The sequence below is a fragment of the Esox lucius genome, chromosome 25 (genome assembly GCF_011004845.1).
Source record: "Esox lucius isolate fEsoLuc1 chromosome 25, fEsoLuc1.pri, whole genome shotgun sequence".
Classification (NCBI taxonomy): domain Eukaryota; kingdom Metazoa; phylum Chordata; class Actinopteri; order Esociformes; family Esocidae; genus Esox; species Esox lucius.
This window is the reverse complement of record NC_047593.1, coordinates 19,500,186-19,520,808: the sequence shown is the minus strand read 5'-3', so window position 1 is coordinate 19,520,808 and position 20,623 is coordinate 19,500,186. Positions and strand designations below refer to the sequence as shown.

At 44.0% G+C, this 20,623-nt stretch overlaps 1 protein-coding gene across 26 annotated transcripts in view; it reads right to left on the bottom strand.

Annotated features, from left to right (window-relative positions):
* ptprdb (protein tyrosine phosphatase receptor type Db) overlaps window positions 1-20,623 on the bottom strand; it is a 153,634-nt gene that overhangs the window by 58,675 nt on the left and 74,336 nt on the right. For 15 of the 26 annotated variants that reach the window (XM_029118137.2, XM_029118136.2, XM_029118141.2 and 12 more), the window contains 4 exons: window positions 12,239-12,384; window positions 9,733-9,874; window positions 3,012-3,200; window positions 1,082-1,090 (listed from right to left, as the gene is read on the bottom strand). In XM_029118137.2, coding sequence (XP_028973970.1) covers window positions 1,082-1,090; window positions 3,012-3,200; window positions 9,733-9,874; window positions 12,239-12,384 — 486 coding nt within the window. The remainder of the gene's footprint in view (window positions 1-1,081; window positions 1,091-3,011; window positions 3,201-9,732; window positions 9,875-12,238; window positions 12,385-20,623) is intronic. The other 11 variants (XM_029118140.2, XM_029118143.2, XM_029118145.2 and 8 more) reach the window with 1 other exon arrangement.

Below are 20,623 nucleotides of genomic sequence, written 5' to 3'. Positions count from 1 at the left end.
ACAGTGTGTCAGAGTTTAGAACAGTGATTCAGTGATAAAAGCACTGAGGCAGTGATTATAGCAGTAAGTCAGTAATTATAGCACTGAGCCAGTGATTACAACAATGCGACAGTGATTAGAGCAGTAAGTCAGTGATCAGAGCGGCGAGTCAGTTATTAGAACAGTGAGTCAGTGATCAGAGCGGTGAGTCAGTGATCAGAGCGGTGAGTCAGTGATCAGAGCGGTGAGTCAGTGATCAGAGCGGTGAGTCAGTGATCAGAGCGGTGAGTCAGTTATTAGAGCGGTGAGTCAGTGTTTAGAACGGTGAGTCAGTTATTAGAGCAGTGAGTCAGTGATCAGAGCAGTGAGTCAGTGATTAGAATGTTGCGTCGGTTATTAGAGCAGTGAGTTAGTGATCAGAGTGGTGAGTCGGTTATTAGAGCAGTGAGTCAGTGATCAGAGTGGTGAGTCAGTTGTTAGAGAAGTGAGTCAGTTATTAGAGCAGTGAGTCAGTGATTAGAACGTTGAGTCAGTTATTAGAGCAGTGAGTCAGTGATCAGAGCGGTGAGTCAGTGTTTAGAACAGTAATTCAGTAATTAGAGCAGTGAGTCAGTGTTTAGAACAGTGAGTCAGTTATTAGAGCAGTGAGTCAGTGATCAGAGTGGTGAGTCAGTTGTTAGAGCAGTGAGTCAGTTATTAGAGCAGTGAGTCAGTTATTAGAGCAGTGAGTCAGTGTTTAGAACAGTAATTCAGTAATTAGAGCAGTGAGTCAGTGTTTAGAACGGTGAGTCAGTAATTAGAGCAGTGAATCAGTGATCAGAGCGGTGAGTCAGTGTTTAGAACAGTGAGTCAGTGTCTCGAGCAGTGAGCAGAATTAGTGTTGGGTAGAAACAGTCGTCCCTAATGGCATCCTGTTGCCTACATAAAGCACCACCTTTTACCTGAGCCCTGGTCGGTGTGTGTGGGTGGGTCTGTGTGTGGGTGGGTCTGGAAAGAAGGAGTGCACTACCTAGGGGACAGGATGCCATTTGGGCCACAGTGGAGGGGGCACAGTGAGAGTAGACAGAGAATAGCGATAGTCTTCAGAGCTAAAAGCACTTACCAAAGGACTCTGTTGTTAAGATATACAAAGAGAGAAAAGACAGCATAAAGACAGCATTACACTCCTTTCAATGGTTAGTCACAAAACCTCGACAGCCAACCAACTGAATGAGCCCAACTTCAAAGGGTCAGACATGCTGTTGGTAACAGGGCTGACTACGCATGGGGAGAGCATAACTTGTCTCTGCCGACAGAAACGCTGTTCTTGAAGGTTGTCCAAGGACAACAGCGTTGAACAATGTAGACATGTGAAATGTTTAAATCTTTGATTTACTTTTCAGTTAGCACAGAGGCAAGTAAAACTAGAAGAATCACAACACTAAAACAGACAGCTAAGTTAAGTTCAAGTAGACAATTTAGCATCAAGTAATATTTAGTGACATTGGATGACATGAAATGATTCAAGGGGGCTTGGATAAGGATCGGAAGTGGGAGAAGCAAGGGTCATAGTTCAAACAAAAGCCGGGAGGGTTGAACCCAAAGCAGGGGCAGGGCTAGGATCTAGACCAGCGGAGATGGGGTCAAATCCCTTGAAATCCCAGTCAGTTCAGAGAAATCTGGTTCATTTCCATGAGGAAAATATGGAGTTGCTAGTTGGACTTTGGTTTAGTGAACTGACCGGGACTGACCGGGACCTGACCCCAGTGGTGTTGGGCACAGACGGAGGGAGTTGGCTAAAAGGTTGCGTGTTACACACTACTGCAGCCAGGCTACACTGAGAAAAGAGCAGATATTTCCGTTGCCAGCAGCACTGTGTTGCTTTTGCTTCAGATGTGTTTCATTAGAAGAACTGATGCCAGCATGAGACTACAAACAGCGAAGCAGGCTTCTGTGGGGTTATTGGCTAAAGGTGGAGGCAGAGGGGCTTCCATTGTTAGAGCTGCTACTATCTCTACGGCCTTGTTTCATCTGCAACAATGATGCTCTCTGAAAGGCTCCTTCCACCGCTGACATTGTAGAGCTCCTGACCTTGGAGAGCTCCTGACCTTATAGAGCTCCTGACCTTGTAGAGCTCCTGACCTTATAGAGCTCCTGACCTTGTAGAGCTCCTGACCTTATAGAGGTCCTGAACTTATAGAGCTCCTGACCTTGTAGAGCTCCTGACCTTGTAGAGCTCCTGACCTTGTAGAGCTCCTGACCTTTTAGAACTCCTGACCTTGTAGAGCTCCTGACCTTATAGAGCTCCTGAACTTATAGAGCTCCTGACCTTGTAGAACTCCTGACCTTGTAGAGCTCCTGACCTTATAGAGCTCCTGACCTTGTAGAACTCCTGACCTTGTAGAGCTCCTGATCTTGTAGAGCTCTTGATCGTGTAGAGCTCCTGATCTTGTAGAGCTCTTGTAGAGGAGGGAGGTGCATCTCACCAATTTAACATCATCTAGTATAAATCTAGATGATGTTGAATTTAAGATGACACTTACAGGTGTACTTAAGATTACTGATACACATCAGTCATTTTAAGTACACCTGTTTTGTACATTAGCTGAATGAGCGGTAGTGATGACAACCTCATTAGATACAGATATAAATACATTTATATGAGATCCTTCAGTGTGTTTGAACACTGTCCTGTAAAGCATTGTTAGCTACAGAGCTCTGCAGTCTGCCATGATGAGAAGTGTGTATGGACAACCTCCAGAATGTGGAACTAAGCGCCAAATAGAGACAGACAGCCTTGGACCAGGAGAAAAGACCGGAGATAGGCAACAACCATTCAATACAGAAACTTAATATCATCAACTCATTAGGTGAAAAACACAAGGAGGGGAGGAGAAAAGGGAGGGAGGAGCCGAGAAAAGGGCATTTCCTTTAAAAGAAGAGAGGATTACAGAAGAGGACAAGGAAAGGGAAAGGAAGACAGCATTTTATAAAAGCAGTGGGGGGGACGATAACATTCGCTTAACAGTTGTTTACTACTGAGAACTCCATACCTGAGCGGAGCTGTTTAATTCTCCCATTGTTATTGGTCGTGTTAACAGGAAGAAAGTCCTTAAACCAGGTGATTTCTGGGTCTGGGTTGCCGCTGGCAGCACACAACATGGTTGCTGTTCTGGAACGTTCCACCACCTTTAGCTGTGGACCCATGTCTATGGTGGGGAACCCCGGAGGAAGCTGGTCCTCTGGGGAGAGGTGCAGAGAGGAAGAGAGATGGCGTGAACAAAGGCAGAGAAACAGGACGATAGGAAGGTGGAAAAAAGAGACATTCGTAAAAAGAAAGACATCACACAGCGATGTGATTGGTCAATCACAGTGGAAGAAAATCACATTAGAGTATCAAATGAGGGAACTCAGTCAAACAACTCCACTGCCTGTGGCACTCAGGGACCTGGGTTATAAAACAGATGAAACAGCATGACACACATTACCAACCTACGTTATCAAATTACATTATCATATTACATAACAAACATTACATTATCACATTACTAAATAATTCAGCTCCTATGCAAAGCCTTTAAAATAAAACTGAAAGAGATCAGTGTTGGTCTATAATTTTTCCTTTCTAAATGTCCCTGGACGATGATCGTTTTGGATCAGTGCGTTGAACTGGGAGTTTATTTGGGATCGGGATGGCCGGCCATCTTCCTACGCCACAGTTCGAGCGCGTCCACGGCTGGCTTGACAGTAGTCTTGCTGACAGTGGGAGAGCAGGTGGATCATGACAAGTTGCAGTAGCTTCAGCGTCATTGGATGAACTCTGCCCACACAACAACAACGTAGTCCGCCAATCAGTTGAGACTGGGGTTGTGGGGGAAGGAGGCTGGTTCAGTTGTTTTCGGGGCTGGGAAAGATGAATTGGGGCGAGTCTGTGTTGGACGTAGGAGAGGATGAGACGATGCCAGGCCAGAGGTCAGACAGTGGTAGCTGAGAAGGTGGATGGGTTGGCAGAGGTAGAACTGGTTGGAAAATCAGGAGAGGAATGTAGATCAGAGGGAGTTCTCTGATGTGCCAAACGGGACAAGACATTAATGAGTATTTTGATTGAACGTTTGCCAAGAGAAAACCACAGATAATTTCCCAGATGTAAATAAGTTTGTCAGTACAGATGATCCAGGGAGATCACGATTATGTGATTCCAGTGACACAAAGTGGCAACAGACTAAAGAAGTTTAGGACGGCAATCCAACAGCGGCAAACCAAACAGACTACGGCAGGAAAATACAGGAAAAAGACATTTCAAAACACAGCCACTAGTAAGAAATAAAATGACACATGGGGTGTGTCACTATTTCTGTGTCTACTGTGTTTTCTGTACATCTGTTCCCTGAGTCTAATGAGTTGGTGTGTTCAAAAGTTGTATGTGTCAATACCAAATAATAAACCTTAGAGAAACTCCAGCAGTACCGTCTTCATACCATCCTAATACTATGTTCATTATCTGGTGTACAGTCTGAACTAGCTGGACGGAAAGCCCTGAATCACTCCTATCCCACTGCATTGACAGATGAGTCAGCTGAACCAAGTCCAAGTTCAAGCCCAAGCCGCAGTCTTTGCTGTTAGCAATTGACGTGACCTCAAGGGGTCTGGCCATTTTATACATAGATTCTGTTTTTGACTGTGACATTCTAATTCAGTCAAAAGGCTATCCACAGAATGGGACGAATTTCCAGAACAGGACAATCTGGAAAGTCGACTATACTTTTTACACATTATGAAGTGGAGTTTTTCCAGAGGATTGAAATTGTGAGGCAAGAAGCCGTCTGCCTTCCACACACAAGGAAGAAGTGATGACACTGGTGGAGAGAGTGAGCGAGGCTCAGCAATCCACCAGATCTGAAATAACAAGGAGACAAAGACGAATAGCCCATAGGAATAGTCTATAAGAATTGCCCCAGGAGAAAGGATTGGGCAACACTTAAAAGTCTATAAGAATTGCCTCAGGAGAGAGGATTGGGCAACACTGAACAGTCTATAAGAATTGCCCAGGAGAGAGGATTGGGCAACACTGAACAGTCTATAAGAATTGCCACAGGAGAGAAGATTGGGCAACACTGAACAGTCTATAAGAAATGCCCCAGGAGAGAGGATTGGGCAACACTGAACAGTCTATAAGAATTGCCCCAGGAGAGAGGATTGGGCAACACTGAACAGTCTATAAGAATTGCCCCAGGAGAGAGGATTGGGCAACACTGAACAGTCCAGCGGTGTGATAAAGCCAGTTCAATGTGTTTGCAGGCTTAAGGGGGGTTCTTTGATGAAGACAGTTCCATGTTTTTGGGGGTTTGGGGGAGTTCTTTGATGAAGACAGTTCCATGTTTTGGGGGGTTTGGGGGGGGTTCTTTGATGAAGACAGTTCCATGTTTTGGGGGGTTTGGGGGAGTTCTTTGTGGTGTGAATAGAGATCAGGAAATGGTATTGTATGTTTAGGAATCAAAAGGGTTGAAATTTGGATGACTGTTGTCTTCATTGCATGGTAAGGTGCAGCTGTACCAATCTGCTTTTGCTAGAAGTCTCTCCCTTCAATCAATGAATCAATCAAATGTATTTATAAAACCCTTTTCACATCAGAAGGTGCCAAAGAGCTTTTACAAACACCCAGCCTGAAACCTCAAGGATGAAGCAACAATTGATGCACAGCGGCTTGAAAAACTCCCTAAAAGGGTCTAAAACTTAGGAAGAAACATAGAGAGGAACCAGGCTCTGAAGGTTGGCCAGTCCTTATCTCGCTTTGCCGGGTGAACTTTTTAAGAGTACAAATTGTAGTAATTAATAAATGCATGTTGGGCTGTGTCCAGAGTCTATAAAACATAATCCAGATCAGAAGCATGGCCAGATGGACAAGAACAGGGACAACGGGGGGGAGGAGTTGCAGGTATCATTTTGATCTGCAATGCAACTAGGAGGACTTTGGACATGGACAGCTATGAGTCTTTAGAGACTGGTACTCCTGAGGTGTGGGCAAAGACCTCATGTCCTCCTAAGTTTAAACGGAGCAGGAGACAAGGAAAATGTAGAGTGCATTCCTTAGATTAACAAGGATTTACAGTGGAGAAGGAGAACTGACCCTACTCCCCCAGCACAATAATATAGCTGCGTAAAACCTTGGGGCTGAAACTCGGGGGTCCGGTGACACAGTGGCCCCTAAACAAGGGAGGCCCCGGAAAGGGCCCAACAGGCAGGAAGTCACTCCAACCACATTGCCAAGCATCAACCAAAGGGACACCAACCAACCGCAACCACACAGAAAGAGAGCCTTTAACACTTGAATGCACACACACACACCAGGGCACTTAATGCTGAGGGATCTTCCAAGTCAAAGACATCATTCTTCTTTGTTACTTACAGCTCCCATCACATCCTACATTGCTGCAACTTTCAGTAACCGGTTCTTAATTTAGCAACTGACGTTAGCGTTAGCCTGAGTCCATTAATATAGATGGGGGTGCTAGCGTTAGCTTCCGTCCATTAAGGCCCCAGACATACAACACAGAGTGAGTGGACTTCCTGAACTGTGACTAATCACCACTGTAAGAACACGGACAAGTGGCACAGGCTCTTAGGGCCGCTCACACACGCGCACACACGCGCGCGCCCACACACACACACACACACACACACAAACTCTCCAAAGACACATTGTCCAAATGTCGTATCCCTGGCACATTTTGAAGGTTTAGTACTTCTCTCTATCTGTCTTTCTACCCCTTAATCTCTGCCTCTCTCCTCATTTTTCTCCTGCTATTCTATTTCTCACTCCACATGCTCTCAGGTCAGAGTACTGTAAATGCCATAATCAACAATTCACCAATTTAACTTTCAAGCTCCCCACTGTGGTTTGGATTAATCTAGAACATTTTCCTTCAATATACAAGGGGACACCGATTCTGTCAGCCAATGCTGAAATCCATGCTCCCCTGTCAATTGAAAAAAATTCTAAACTAATAATGTTACTGTCAACCATCCCATTCAATAGATTCATTTTATTCTGGAGCAGATGTTTATTCAATAAAGATTCTCGGTTTCTATCAGCCACAAGTGAAATCTGTGCCCCCTAGTAAAGATGGAATTTCCGTAAAATTCTAAAAATGTATAGATCTTCTCATCGGAATACCCACAACCTTACAAGACCCATACTTTACCCACTAAGGAACACAGTCAAGAGTGGCTGTCCCGAAAATATACAAATAAAATTGATTATTATTCAATAAACAAGGAGACACAGTTTCTGTCAGCCACTGCCAAAATCTGTGCCCCCCTATCAAACGAAAGGGATTATTCTGATATTTATACCAATATTCTGCCTCCTTCTTACCAATACATTCAATGTGTTTATATCATTTTGTAGCAGATTTCTTGTTAATAAACAAGGGGGACACCGATTCGGTCAGCCACCGGGCGAAGTTCGTGCACCCCCCTTCAACTGAGTTGGATTGTTCCAAAAATGACAAAAAATGTGACTGTTATTTTGTCTCTCTCTCACCAATGTATTCTAAAGATTCTATAGGTAAACAAGAGGGCAGGGTTTCTGCTAGCCACCGATGCTCTACCAAATGAGCTATACAGAAGAGACTGAAATCTATTCCATCGAATTGTATTCTGCTGACCCAGTATCCATAGGTTGAAACTTACAATCACACATAGACACACTCAAACACTAATAACTACTTTATTCAAATGCTAAAACTACTTTAAAACACCTAAGAATTCAGATGACACAGCTGTCTGTGACCTCTGACCTGGAGTGCTGCCTCTCTAGCGGTTTCACCTTCGGCGTATGTGGGCCTGCAATCTAAAGGCCAGGTAGTGCCTGTCTGCAGACATGACCCAGGCTCCCAGATATCAGCACTGCACGGTTGCACTGATAACTGAGACTGTTCAAGCGAAAATTAAGGGGCTGATAGTTTAAACAGCTTGTCAGCAAAGGTTTGCTTCATTCTCCAATGAAATTATTAGCCCACTTCCAGACTAAGCCCCTTTCCGCGACTGTCACCCAGAAAAAACAAAAATCAGGTGTGGTCAGGAACACATCCTCATTAGCATTAAACCGACTTTACACAAGAATGGCTTGGCTGGTTGCCTCTGGTACCAGTGGCTATCGGATCAACAAACTGCTCGTATCAAGAAATCCACAGCAGCCATTCAAAACAGGGGCAACGGAATGCTTTTGAGTCATGCAGAACACCAGAATGGGTCGTGCCTTGCATGGCACCAGTGTACTGGACTGGATGTATTTGTTAGAACCTGTGGGTTCCAGACCAGTCATGTGCTGGGGTACCACAGACCCATGTCTAATACTGGTCTGTTCCTCATTCCTAGGACAAGATGTTCCATCAAACAGCGGGCTTCACTGCCGGTCAGACTGTGAAGTTGGTAGCAGCAGTGTTTATTATTCCACTGGAACTGCTCCTCTGTGGTCTGGGCTGGTCCACTGGAACTGCTCCTCTGTGGTCTGGGCTGGTCCACTGGAACTGCTCCTCTGTGGTCTGGGCTGGTCCACTGGAACTGCTCCTCTGTGGTCTGGGCTGCTCCACTGGAACTGCTCCTATGTGGTCTGGTCTGGGCCACTGCAACTGCTCCTCTGCTTTTGTTGCACATGGACCAATGTCCACTTCTCTTTCAGCAAAAAAAACCCTTCTCCTCTCCTTCTCCACACTTTGCTGTCAAACGAAGCCTAGACGCTAGGAAACGTTTAAAACATATCGTCTTCGATGTCTTGGCAGGCTCTGGCAGGCTCCTTTGATGTTTCACCGTTCTCATAAACACACACACACACAGGTGTGGTGATTACCCAGTCGTTCCCCTCAGAGGTGTCCCTAAGCCTCACCAAGGGACTAATTGACTGACACTGACTCACAGACTAAACGTCCTCAACAACAGTCAGTGTGTGAGGGCTTGTGTGAGTGTGAGAGAGAGGGGGAGAATAGAAAAATAAAGGGAGGAGGCGGGTGAGTGACTGACAGAAAGAGGTAGGAAGGAAGGGAGAGAGACAGTGAGACTCCAGTGTTCCAGTGTGAATGTCAGTCGTGGCCTGTCATACCCTTGGCTGTTTTAATGAGACACATTAAGTGACAGTGGGTATTGTTGATGTTGCCAATTTGGAGCCAATATGTGTGTGTGTGTGTGTATGTGTGTGTTTGTGTATGCCATCCCTCAGCTTTGGGTTTCACACGCACACACATACACACACGCTGGTGGTGTAGGTGGCAACTGTCCCCATGATTGATGGCCCGTTGGTGTGTGTGTGTGTGTGTGTGTCTTTTTCTCTGTGTGTTTGTGTGTCTCTTTCTGTGCGTGTTTGTGCGTCTCTTTCTGTGCGTGTTTGTGTGTCTCTTTCTGTGTGTCTGTTGTCGGCTTGTTAGTTCCCACTCAGACACATCTGTTAAAGCCTCAGCCTTCAGTTCTAGAAAGGTTACGCCCTCATTAAAAAAAAGCCCTGGAGGGTGTGTGTGTGTGTGTGTGTGTGTGTTCTTTCAACCCATAGCACGTTGAGTCTGCCTAGTGCAGTAATCTCTCATTCTGTTGGAGGTGTGTGTGTGTGTGTGTGTTTACCCGCACGCTCTCTCACCCTGAAGCACATCGAGTCATTCAATTAATAACGGCCTGGGGGGGCTTGACCAATGTTCAAGTGAAGATTATTCTTCAGATCAACTCGACCAGCCCGTTCAGAACACAGTCGTGTGTGTTTGTATCTGTGTGTGTGTGTTTCCTCACCTCGTAGCACATTGAGTCTACACAGAGCAGTAATCTCCCCTGCTGGGTTGGAGGCGTGACACTCATAAACAGCCTCGTCCCGGGGTGTCCTCAACGGCTGGACTCTTAGAACCGATCCAGAACCATCCTCATAGTCAATCACCTGGAGAGACACGGGGGGGGGGGGGCGACACGGGGGGGGGAGAGACACGGGGGGGGGGGGGAGACACGGGGGGGGGAGACAACAGACAGGAAAGGATTGGCCACCCCTCAGAGTTTGGCTCCTCTCTAGGTTTCTCCTTGGTTGACTGATTGAAGTATTGGACAATTGACTGACTGATGTACTGGATAATTGACTGACTGATGTACTGGATAATTGACTGACTGATGTATTGGATATTTGACTGACTGATGTATTGGATATTTGACTGACTGATGTACTGGATATTTGACTGACTGATGTACTGGATAATTGACTGACTGATGTACTGGATAATTGACTGACTGATGTATTGGATATTTGACTGACTGATGTATTGGATATTTGACTGACTGATGTATTGGACAATTGACTGACTGATGTATTGGATAATTGACTGACTGATGTACTGGATAATTGACTGACTGATGTACTGGATAATTGACTGACTGATGTACTGGATATGTGACTGACTGATGTATTGGATATTTGACTGACTGATGTACTGGATATTTGACTGACTGATGTACTGGATAATTGACTGACTGATGTACTGGATAATTGACTGACTGATGTATTGGATATTTGACTGACTGATGTATTGGATATTTGACTGACTGATGTATTGGATAATTGACTGACTGATGTACTGGATAATTGACTGACTGATGTACTGGATAATTGACTGACTGATGTACTGGATATTTGACTGACTGATGTATTGGATAATTGACTGACTGATGTACTGGATAATTGACTGACTGATGTACTGGATATTTGACTGACTGATGTATTGGATATTTGACTGACTGATGTACTGGATATTTGACTGACTGATGTACTGGATAATTGACTGACTGATGTACTGGATAATTGACTGACTGATGTATTGGATATTTGACTGACTGATGTATTGGATATTTGACTGACTGATGTACTGGATATTTGACTGACTGATGTACTGGATAATTGACTGACTGATGTACTGGATAATTGACTGACTGATGTATTGGATATTTGACTGACTGATGTATTGGATAATTGACTGACTGATGTACTGGATAATTGACTGACTGATGTACTGGATATTTGACTGACTGATGTATTGGATATTTGACTGACTGATGTATTGGATATTTGACTGACTGATGTATTGGATAACTGACTGACTGATGTACTGGATAATTGACTGACTGATGTATTGGATAATTGACTGACTGATGTACTGGATAATTGACTGACTGATGTATTGGATAATTGACTGACTGATGTACTGGATAATTGACTGACTGATGTATTGGATATTTGACTGACTGATGTATTGGATATTTGACTGACTGATGTATTGGATAATTGACTGACTGATGTACTGGATAATTGACTGACTGATGTATTGGATAATTGACTGACTGATGTACTGGATATTTGACTGACTGATGTATTGGATATTTGACTGACTGATGTATTGGATAATTGACTGACTGATGTACTGGATAATTGACTGACTGATGTATTGGATAATTGACTGACTGATGTACTGGATATTTGACTGACTGATGTATTGGATATTTGACTGACTGATGTATTGGATAATTGACTGACTGATGTACTGGATAATTGACTGACTGATGTATTGGATAATTGACTGACTGATGTACTGGATAATTGACTGACTGATGTACTGGATAATTGACTGACTGATGTATTGGATATTTGACTGACTGATGTATTGGATATTTGACTGACTGATGTATTGGATATTTGACTGACTGATGTACTGGATAAATGACTGACTGATGTACTGGATAAATGACTGACTGATGTACTGGATAATTGACTGACTCATGTACTGGATAATTGACTGACTGATGTATTGGATATTTGACTGACTGATGTATTGGATATTTGACTGACTGATGTATTAGATATTTGACTGACTGATGTATTGGATATTTGACTGACTGATGTATTGAATAATTGACTGACTGATGTATTGGATAATTGACTGATGTACTGAATAATTGACTGACTGATGTACTGGATAATTGACTGGTGTATTTGATAATTGACTGACTGGTGTATTTGATAATTGACTGACTGATGTACTGGATAATTTACTGACTGATGTATTGAATAATATACTGACGATGTATAGGATAATTGAATGACTGATGTACTGGATAATTGACTGACTGATGTATAGGATAATTGACTGACTGATGTACTGGATAATTGACTGACTGGTGTATTGAATAATTTACTGATTGATGTATTAGATAATTGACTAATTGAAATATTGGATGACTGACTGACTGATTGAACGATTACCTCAAATCTCTGGTTCTGGACTTTCTTGCCCTTCTTGTTCCACACAATTTTGGGTGGAGGGTCTCCGGTGGCCTGGCAGACAAAGGAGGCCACCCCTCCCTGAACGCCGGTCTGATCTTCTGGGGTCCGCGTGAACTTTGGTGGCGCTGAAGAAGAGAGACAAGTCAATACAACCAGATTAGAAGAGGATGTGTATGTTAAGTGTGTGGACGGGGAGGGCTGTTTGGTGTGTGGACGGGGAGGGCTGTTTGGTGTGTGGACGGGGAGGGCTGTTTGGTGTGTGGATGGGGAGGGCTGTTTGGTGTGTGGATGGGGAGTGCTGTTTGGTGTGTGGACGGGGAGGGCTGTTTGGTGTGTGGACGGGGAGGGCTGTTTGGTGTGTGGACGGGGAGTGCTGTTTGGTGTGTGGACGGGGAGTGCTGTTTGGTGTGTGGATGGGGAGGGCTGTTTGGTGTGTGGACGGGGAGGGCTGTTTGGTGTGTGTTTTCTACATGTGTGTTGAATGTCTTCAGTGTTTGCTCAGGGTTAGTGTTGTGCGTTCTCTAAGTCCATGTTCCATGCTTCTCTCTGGCCGCATACCAGAAAAGAAGCTTAATATATTCATTTTTTATCTCGGTCATAAAGGATTTATAAAGACTTACTGTCTAACACGTTGACTAATACGTTTCCAGCGATGCGACCAATATCATAACCTCACACACACACACACACACACACACCTATACACACACATACACACCTTCACACAAAAGCACTGTTAGATTCTGACATCATTACATCAAAGAGCGTCCGTCAGTCACGGAACACAGGAACGGCAGCCGGAGCTAATGGCTTCAGATCCAGACCCAGTAGAAAAATCCCTACTTAACGGCTTATGGACTGCCAGCCCCACAAAGGAAAAAGAAATTGCTTTTTGCTGTTCAAAAAGGGGGCTAGAGAGAAAGAATGAGAGAGAGAGAGAGAGACAGAAAGAGGAAGAGAGAGAGAGAGACAGAAAGAGGAAGAGAGAGAGAGACAGAAAGAGGAAGAGAGAGAGAGAGACAGAAAGGAGGGAGACAGGAAGCAAGACCTCGAGACATGGAAAAGAGACAGAAAGAGGGAAAGAGAGGGGTAAAGGGTAATATGGAAAAGAGAGAGAAATTGAGAGAGAGAGAGAGAGAGAGAGAGAGGGAGATACATAAAGAGAGAGATTATATAAATAATAAAGATTATATTTTGAGGAGAGAGCGAGGGAGAGACATACAAAGAGAGAGGAACATTGTGAAGTGACAGTGTGAGAAGCACCAAACTCGTGGTGAGACCACATTTGGACAGTGTGTACTGAGAAACCCTCTCGCCCACGAGAGAAACACAAATACCCAAATGAAGAGAGTGGATCTGTGTGTGTGCGTGCGTGTGCGCGTGTGTGTGTGCGTGTGTGTGGGGGGGATCTCTGCTTTAATCCATGTACTAATCTCTCAGCCACAAAACAAATGAAAAGTGTAAAGCCAGCAGTGATAAAATGACACTGACGTAGGTCCTCCCTTTTCAGCCTTTCTATCTCCTCATCCCTTGCTTTCTCTTTTCTCTACATATCTCTCCATCATCCCTCCATCACTGTCTCATTTTCTACATTCTCCTCTTCCTCCCTGGCCCGCCCTTCTCATCTCCTCTCCACTCCCAGAGGCGCAGTATAAACCTTTCGGTGTTATTAACTGCATAGAGATCTTGATACACCACGTAAAACAGACAACTACATCAAACTTGCAACTTCCTCAGTTGGACGAATTGTGTGCTACACCAATGTCTCTGTCACGGTCTCTCTCTCGCCAGAGCCACAGATATGTGACACCTGGAACTCTAACACATCTGTTTTCTGCGGTGTCCCAGATTGGTAGGGCTCTTTGACCTGGTCTGGTTGATTCTCTGCTTTGGGTGAATTTTTTTCTCCCAACTGTTTATATTTGGAACTAAGTATAGTGTAATCGTTTTGATTCATTATGTGTCGGGGCAACTAAATTAGCAATTTGGAAGACATGAAAGAAGCGTTTTCTGGGCCAGGGGTCTGTGGACGTGGTGGCCATGTTTGAGGGGATGCTGGCAGCTAGACTGAGGGTGGAGTATGTCTACTACAAACTGGTTAGGAACTTTGAGCAGTTCATGGACATCTGGGGTATTCAGGTATTCAGGTATTTTTGTATTGTGTTACTGTGGAGAATGATTTGGTGTTGTGTTTTTAAGTTGCGCCTATTGTTTGTTTGTTTGAGTATTTGTTGTATTGTGGGCTCTTAGACCCAACAAAGTGGTATTATAACTCAAACTGTCACTGTAGCAAGAGAAATAAAAGGTTAGAGAGACAGAGGGATAGAGAGACAGACAGGGGGATAGAGAGACAGACAGGGGGATAGAGAGACAGACAAAGGGATAGAAAGACAGACAAAGGGATAGAGAGACAGACAGAGGGATAGAAAGACAGACAAAGTGATAGAGAGACAGACAGAGTAATAGAGAGACAGACAGGGTGATAGAGAGACAGACAGAGTGATAGCGAGACAGACAGGGGGATAGAAAGACAGACAGAGTGATAGAGAGACAGACAGAGTGATAGAGAGCTCAGGCCTGTACCTCTATCTGTATCCTCTATCCTTACACTCTGTGGTGTTCAACAATGGACTGTTACTATCTTTACATTCATCTGGCAATACCAAAAACATGTACTTTTTGGATATTTGATCGTGAACTCAAAATACAACAGCAAATTGAACTTAATATAGATTAAATTGATCACGGAGAAAAACAAATTCTTAATTAAAATGAATGGGAGGTGAGTGGGTATTGAAATCTGGTCTATAGCAGGGAGCTTCGTATTCACATACAGCCAGCAGAGTTAACACTTGACCACAGCTCCACACACGGCTGATCAAATTTAATGTGAAAACTGCCACAAAAAAAATGAAAATTTGACTTGGGGAAACAACAGCACTGCATCTATAGACACACTATGTTCCATCTCCCTTCCTCTCGAAGGCCCCAGTGATAGTTACACAGTAATACAGGCCATATACCACACACGGCTAAGGAATGTCTTGAGCACATTCATTCGCCAAATCAAACCAACAACCCTGACATTGCTTGGGCCACATTCTACAGATGATTACACAGATGGGGACAGTAAAAGGTAATTCTACCCACAGTGACACACAAGACCAGACATGCAGAGATAGTAGACTGAAGCGATAGTAGACTATAGCGATAGTAGACTGTAGCGATAGTAGGCTGAAGCGATAGTAGGCTGAAGCGATAGTAGACTGAAGCGATAGTAGACTGAAGTGATAGTAAGCTGTAGCGATAGTAGACTGTAGCGATAGTAGACTGTAGCGATAGTAGACTGAAGCGATAGTAGACTGAAGTGATAGTAAGCTGTAGCGATAATAGACTGCAGCGATAGTAGACTGTAGCGATAGTAGACTGTAGCGATAGTAGGCTGAAGCGATAGTAGACTGAAGCGATAGTAGACTGAAGTGATAGTAAGCTGTAGCGATAGTAGACTGTAGCGATAGTAGACTGAAGCGATAGTAGACTGTAGCGATAGTAGGCTGTAGCGATAGTAGGCTGTAGCGATAATAGACTGTAGCGATAGTAGACTGTAGCGATAGTAGACTGTAGCGATAGTAGGCTGTAGCGATAATAGACTGTAGCGATAGTAGACTGTAGCGATAATAGACTGTAGCGATAGAAGGCTGTAGCGATAGTAGGCTGTAGCGATAGTAGGCAGTAGCGATAGTAGGCTGTATCGATAGTAGACTGTGGCGATAGTAGACTGTGGTGCTAGTAGACTGTGGCGATAGCAGACTGTAGCGATAGTAGGCTGTAGCGATAATAGACTGTAGCGATAATAGGCTGTAGCGATAGTAGGCTGTAGCGATAGTAGGCTGTAGCGATAGTAGGCTGAAGCGATAGTAGACTGAAGCGATAGTAGACTGAAGCGATAGTAGGCTGTGGCGATAGTAGACTGTGGCGATAGTAGACTGTGGCGATAGTAGGCTGTAGCGATAGTAGGCTGTGGCGATAGTAGGCTGTAGCGATAGTAGGCTTTAGCGATGCTTGGCTACAGCCAACTAAAGTGATTGTAGACTATAGTGATTGCAGACTATAGGGACTGTAGGCTAGTGGCCCACAGTGAAAAATCTAGTGTCAGGTTCCCTAACAGAATGTGGGCAGAAGCAGGACAGATGCTAAAGCTAACCCTGAGGTACACACAGACACACACTGCCAGGCTATTTCTGGTTGGTCTCAGGACAGTTTCCGACCTCCATATTAGGAAAGAATAAATGACTATCGAACCTCCCCTCTGGATCAATAACAGGCTGGAGTGGGGGAGGGGAGAAAGGGAGATAAAACTAGAGGGACAGTGAGAGATTAGGAGGGTGAGAGAGAGGAGGGAGATAGAAGAGAGAGCGAGGGACAGCGTGTGGTTTCCAACAAGTAAATGGCCATTATGGATGTTGGCATCACCATGCTAGGATCTCTGCCCACCTCTTTAGCTAGGGGCACGAGTGGGCAGTTAGTGTATGTGTGTGTATGTGAGTTCCTGTGTGTATGAACAGGCACCAAGGAATTATAGTCTTTGCCTAGAAGGTATCCGACAGAACATCGTCCAGTCTAATTATAACAAACACACACCTACAGCGTAAGACTGCCTCACTTCACACGAAACAAGACTTCAACCACATTAAAATGAACATACTGCATGTTTTTGACTAAGACAATACTTAGTTGTTTACAGAATTAGAAAAGGCCTCTATTAATAAGAGTTAAGAGTGTCACCATTTTAAGTTAGCCCTATGAATTCTAATCAGATTTTATTTTGGAATTACAATTATTCATGAAAAAAAAAAAGATTGGATGTTGAAGTCAATGATTAAATCAACCCAGAAAACCCTTTCTTTCATCTGGTGCCCTTCAATAAGATTGTGCTAGATATATCTCATACAAATAACAAATAGAGTACTTTTTTTTTCTTACTTCAAATTGGTCTGTAATGGCTTTATAGAGTAATGCCACCAGACTTGCCAAAGATTCGGATCTCATTGCAGACATTTCCTAACACTGTCCCAGGAAACTAAAAGGCCTGGGTCTGGTCACGCCCAGCATGTCTATCAAATCAAATAACTTGCCTGGAGGAAAACAATAAATAAAATGAAATAATAGCCTTCAAATAGAAATACAGTAAATATTTCATACAAATAGGAATTATTATGTTTTACTTGTTCTGTAACGCTGTTGGCAAAATGGGTGAGCAAAATGATTTGCATCGGTTTATTTGCATATTGCAGCCTGTCTCAGTTGAATATCACCCCTCTGGACAGGCTGGTGTTCCATCTGTGTGTCAGTCCTGGAGTACACGGGCGGACACGCACAGTGCAGAGGGAATCTTTCCTAGCCACTGTGCATTTACTCGTTTCCTTGCTCTTCAGGGTTTCAGGCCAGGTTTCTGTAAAAGCACTTTCTGACAACAGCTGATGTAAAAAGAGCTTTATGAAATGAATTTGATTGATTGATTGGTGCTTTGCTGGTCACCCGAACATTATAATTTCTCATAGAACGATCCAGCCTTAAAAGGCCTCTTACATTCTCATAAATGGCCAGAAGATGACGTTTGTTGGCTATAGGCTTGAGGGAAACGTGTGCAACCAATCAGGGTCTGGATGTCTGGTCTTTGTAGAAACTTAGTCACACAGCGATACACTCCAGCACCCTAGCAGCAGATCAAGTGACCTGATTCCAGAACGCGTGATACGAGAACACAAGTTACTTCCACCAATTTGCCTGTCTGTCGCAATTAGCTTGCCACTTAGCAAACAACGCCAGCATAGCCGATAACCAATCCTATCGTCGTTAGGGCCTAAGATTTTGATTTAATCAGCGTTAATTTGTTAAAAACACAGGGTGGAATTAATCAAATAATGAAATAGAGGATTCTTTGTACACAGCCCATCACAACTAACACATTTGCTGGCCCCTGGCTCCATCACTTAATGGGTCAGACTCTGGCTTCCGTATTAAACAGAATATTTTTTTTCTCTCTCTCCAGTGCTAGTCAGGGCACATTACTCTCGGGTGGGTGAGTGGCTAAGCTAAAGCTAAGCTAATGCTTATTGGGCCACTATTACTTGCGGATGGACGAGCACGCTAGGCTAATGCTAAGCTAACGCTAAGTCAGGTTGCATTACTCACGGAGGGGCACACAGCAATGCTAAACACTAATAGATTCCTCCTGCTGCCTTTCAGGGCACAATGGGATAGTTGAGCAGGCAGTGAACAGAGAGCAAACAGAATTCACATAACATCATCGTGGCCTACATTACCATGGCTCTTCTATAACTATATTGTGTTCTAAATGGCACCCTACAATAGTTAAAAAAAAAATTAAAAGGGCATAGGGTGCCAGTTGTAACACAGATTTAGTTTATAATCCCTCGTTTGTCATTAGAATTAATGGCTAACAACAGAAATACCCCTTTCAAGCATTCCTAGCATCGTGATGGTATTTTGTTGAAAGGGTTGTGGCCTTTGAATTACTGTGTTCCCACAGTGAATCTCACAGACTGTATCTCACAGGGTCTGGAAGTGGGTTTTGAAGCAAACACACGTCTGTCAATTACAAAATATAACCATTTTTCTTTTTTATAATTTTGGACAGGTGTATTTAATATTTTTTTTATTATTAATCATACAGTCACAATCATTATTAGTCACTTTAAAATATGTACACTACCGTTCAGAAGTTTGGGGTCACTCAGAATTGTCCTCGTTTTTGAAAGAAATGCACATTCTTTACCTAGAGCAGCTTACAATTATGTATCTACAATTTTGATACGGGGACAGAGAGGGGACAAATTATCCAACTGGGAACTTGAGGATGATTAGGTAGCCGTAATGACAGGAGGGCCACCTAAGAAATGTAGCTGGGAACCCTGAGTTAACGGCCCAGATCTTACAATAAGTGCCTTGGGATCTCTAACGATCACAGAGATGTTAAAACGGACAGCGGTTTAACATCCCACCCCTAAAGACGGCACACTAGTCAGGGCAATGTCCCCTTTGCTGCCCTGGGGCATTGGGGTTTTATAGATAGACCAGAGGGAAGAGTGCCCCCTACTGGCTCTCCCATACAACTTCCAGCGGTATCTGGTCTCTATTCTAGGGACCAACCTGAGAAGTCATCAGTGGGGTGCTATGCTGCTGGATAAAATGTATTATGCTGCTGGCTAATTTACCAGAAACAAGCGATTTTGCTGTTGGCAGTCATTTAACTCCTACAACAACAAAAAAATAGCGGGTTGGGAGCCAGCTAGTCTGTTCAACCCATTGAACGCCCCCACCGTGTGTACCAAAACTTAACTAGTCCCTGATTAGAGGGGAACAATTAGGAAAAAAGTAGTAGAACTGTGTCTCCAACGCAGTATAATCGGTCCTGGCACTGGGGAAAATGCTAAGTGGAGTCAACTGGAGCCAACATGTCTCTGGGAAAGGGCTGTCACTGGAACCGTCCTGCTGGGATACGCCATGTAATCTCTCCTGGCTTAATGCTTTCTTAGGGCTCATATGTTCTTAATCCCCTCAGTGGACTGGTGTGTATGTGTGTGTGTGTGTGTGTCTGTGTGTATGTGTGTGTGTGTGTGCGTGCTTGAGTGTGTGATCACGCAATGACAATTGATGTCTGAGAACTGAGAAATGTTGAGGGCGAAACAACACACACACACACACAGGACCTAAGATGGCCAACGTTCAACAGGTGAATGTGAGCACAGGGAAGAATGCCTGAGGTCAATCCTCAGATTAAAGTGTTTTTCAGTTATAATAAATCAGTAGATATCCTATGGTTGAGATTTGAATGACGATACGATGACAAGGCAGTGGATGGGTCAGAGGTCACTCTGCTTCAATGTCAGCGGATGTGTACTTTCTTCAGAGTGTTGCGCAGCTAAATTCAGAGTTTCTATTGGACAACGTCCCTCCGCTATAGTTCTGTTTGTTTTGGGTTTTGCTGTGTGTTGTCGTTTTTCAGTTGAGACAGAATGCCAGGGCAGACAAAGGCGAGACGAAGGCATTGTGCTCTAGATCGCCACAACAGACCCACACATGAGTATGTTGTTTTCTGAAGCAGAGGGGACATCTTTTGCACTTAACCCCCCCTCCCCCTCACATACACACACTCACACACACAGACACACAGTGTTTCCCAATCTTGGTCTGGGGCCCCCAAAGATGTGCACAAAACAAATTGTTCTGCCCCATTAAAATGGTTCCCAGTCAAACAATACAGACAAAGAGGAAAGGTTGTCAGTGTTCAGCAACCCAACATTTCCAGAAATAAAGGTGCTGACATGACAGGCTTTCCAA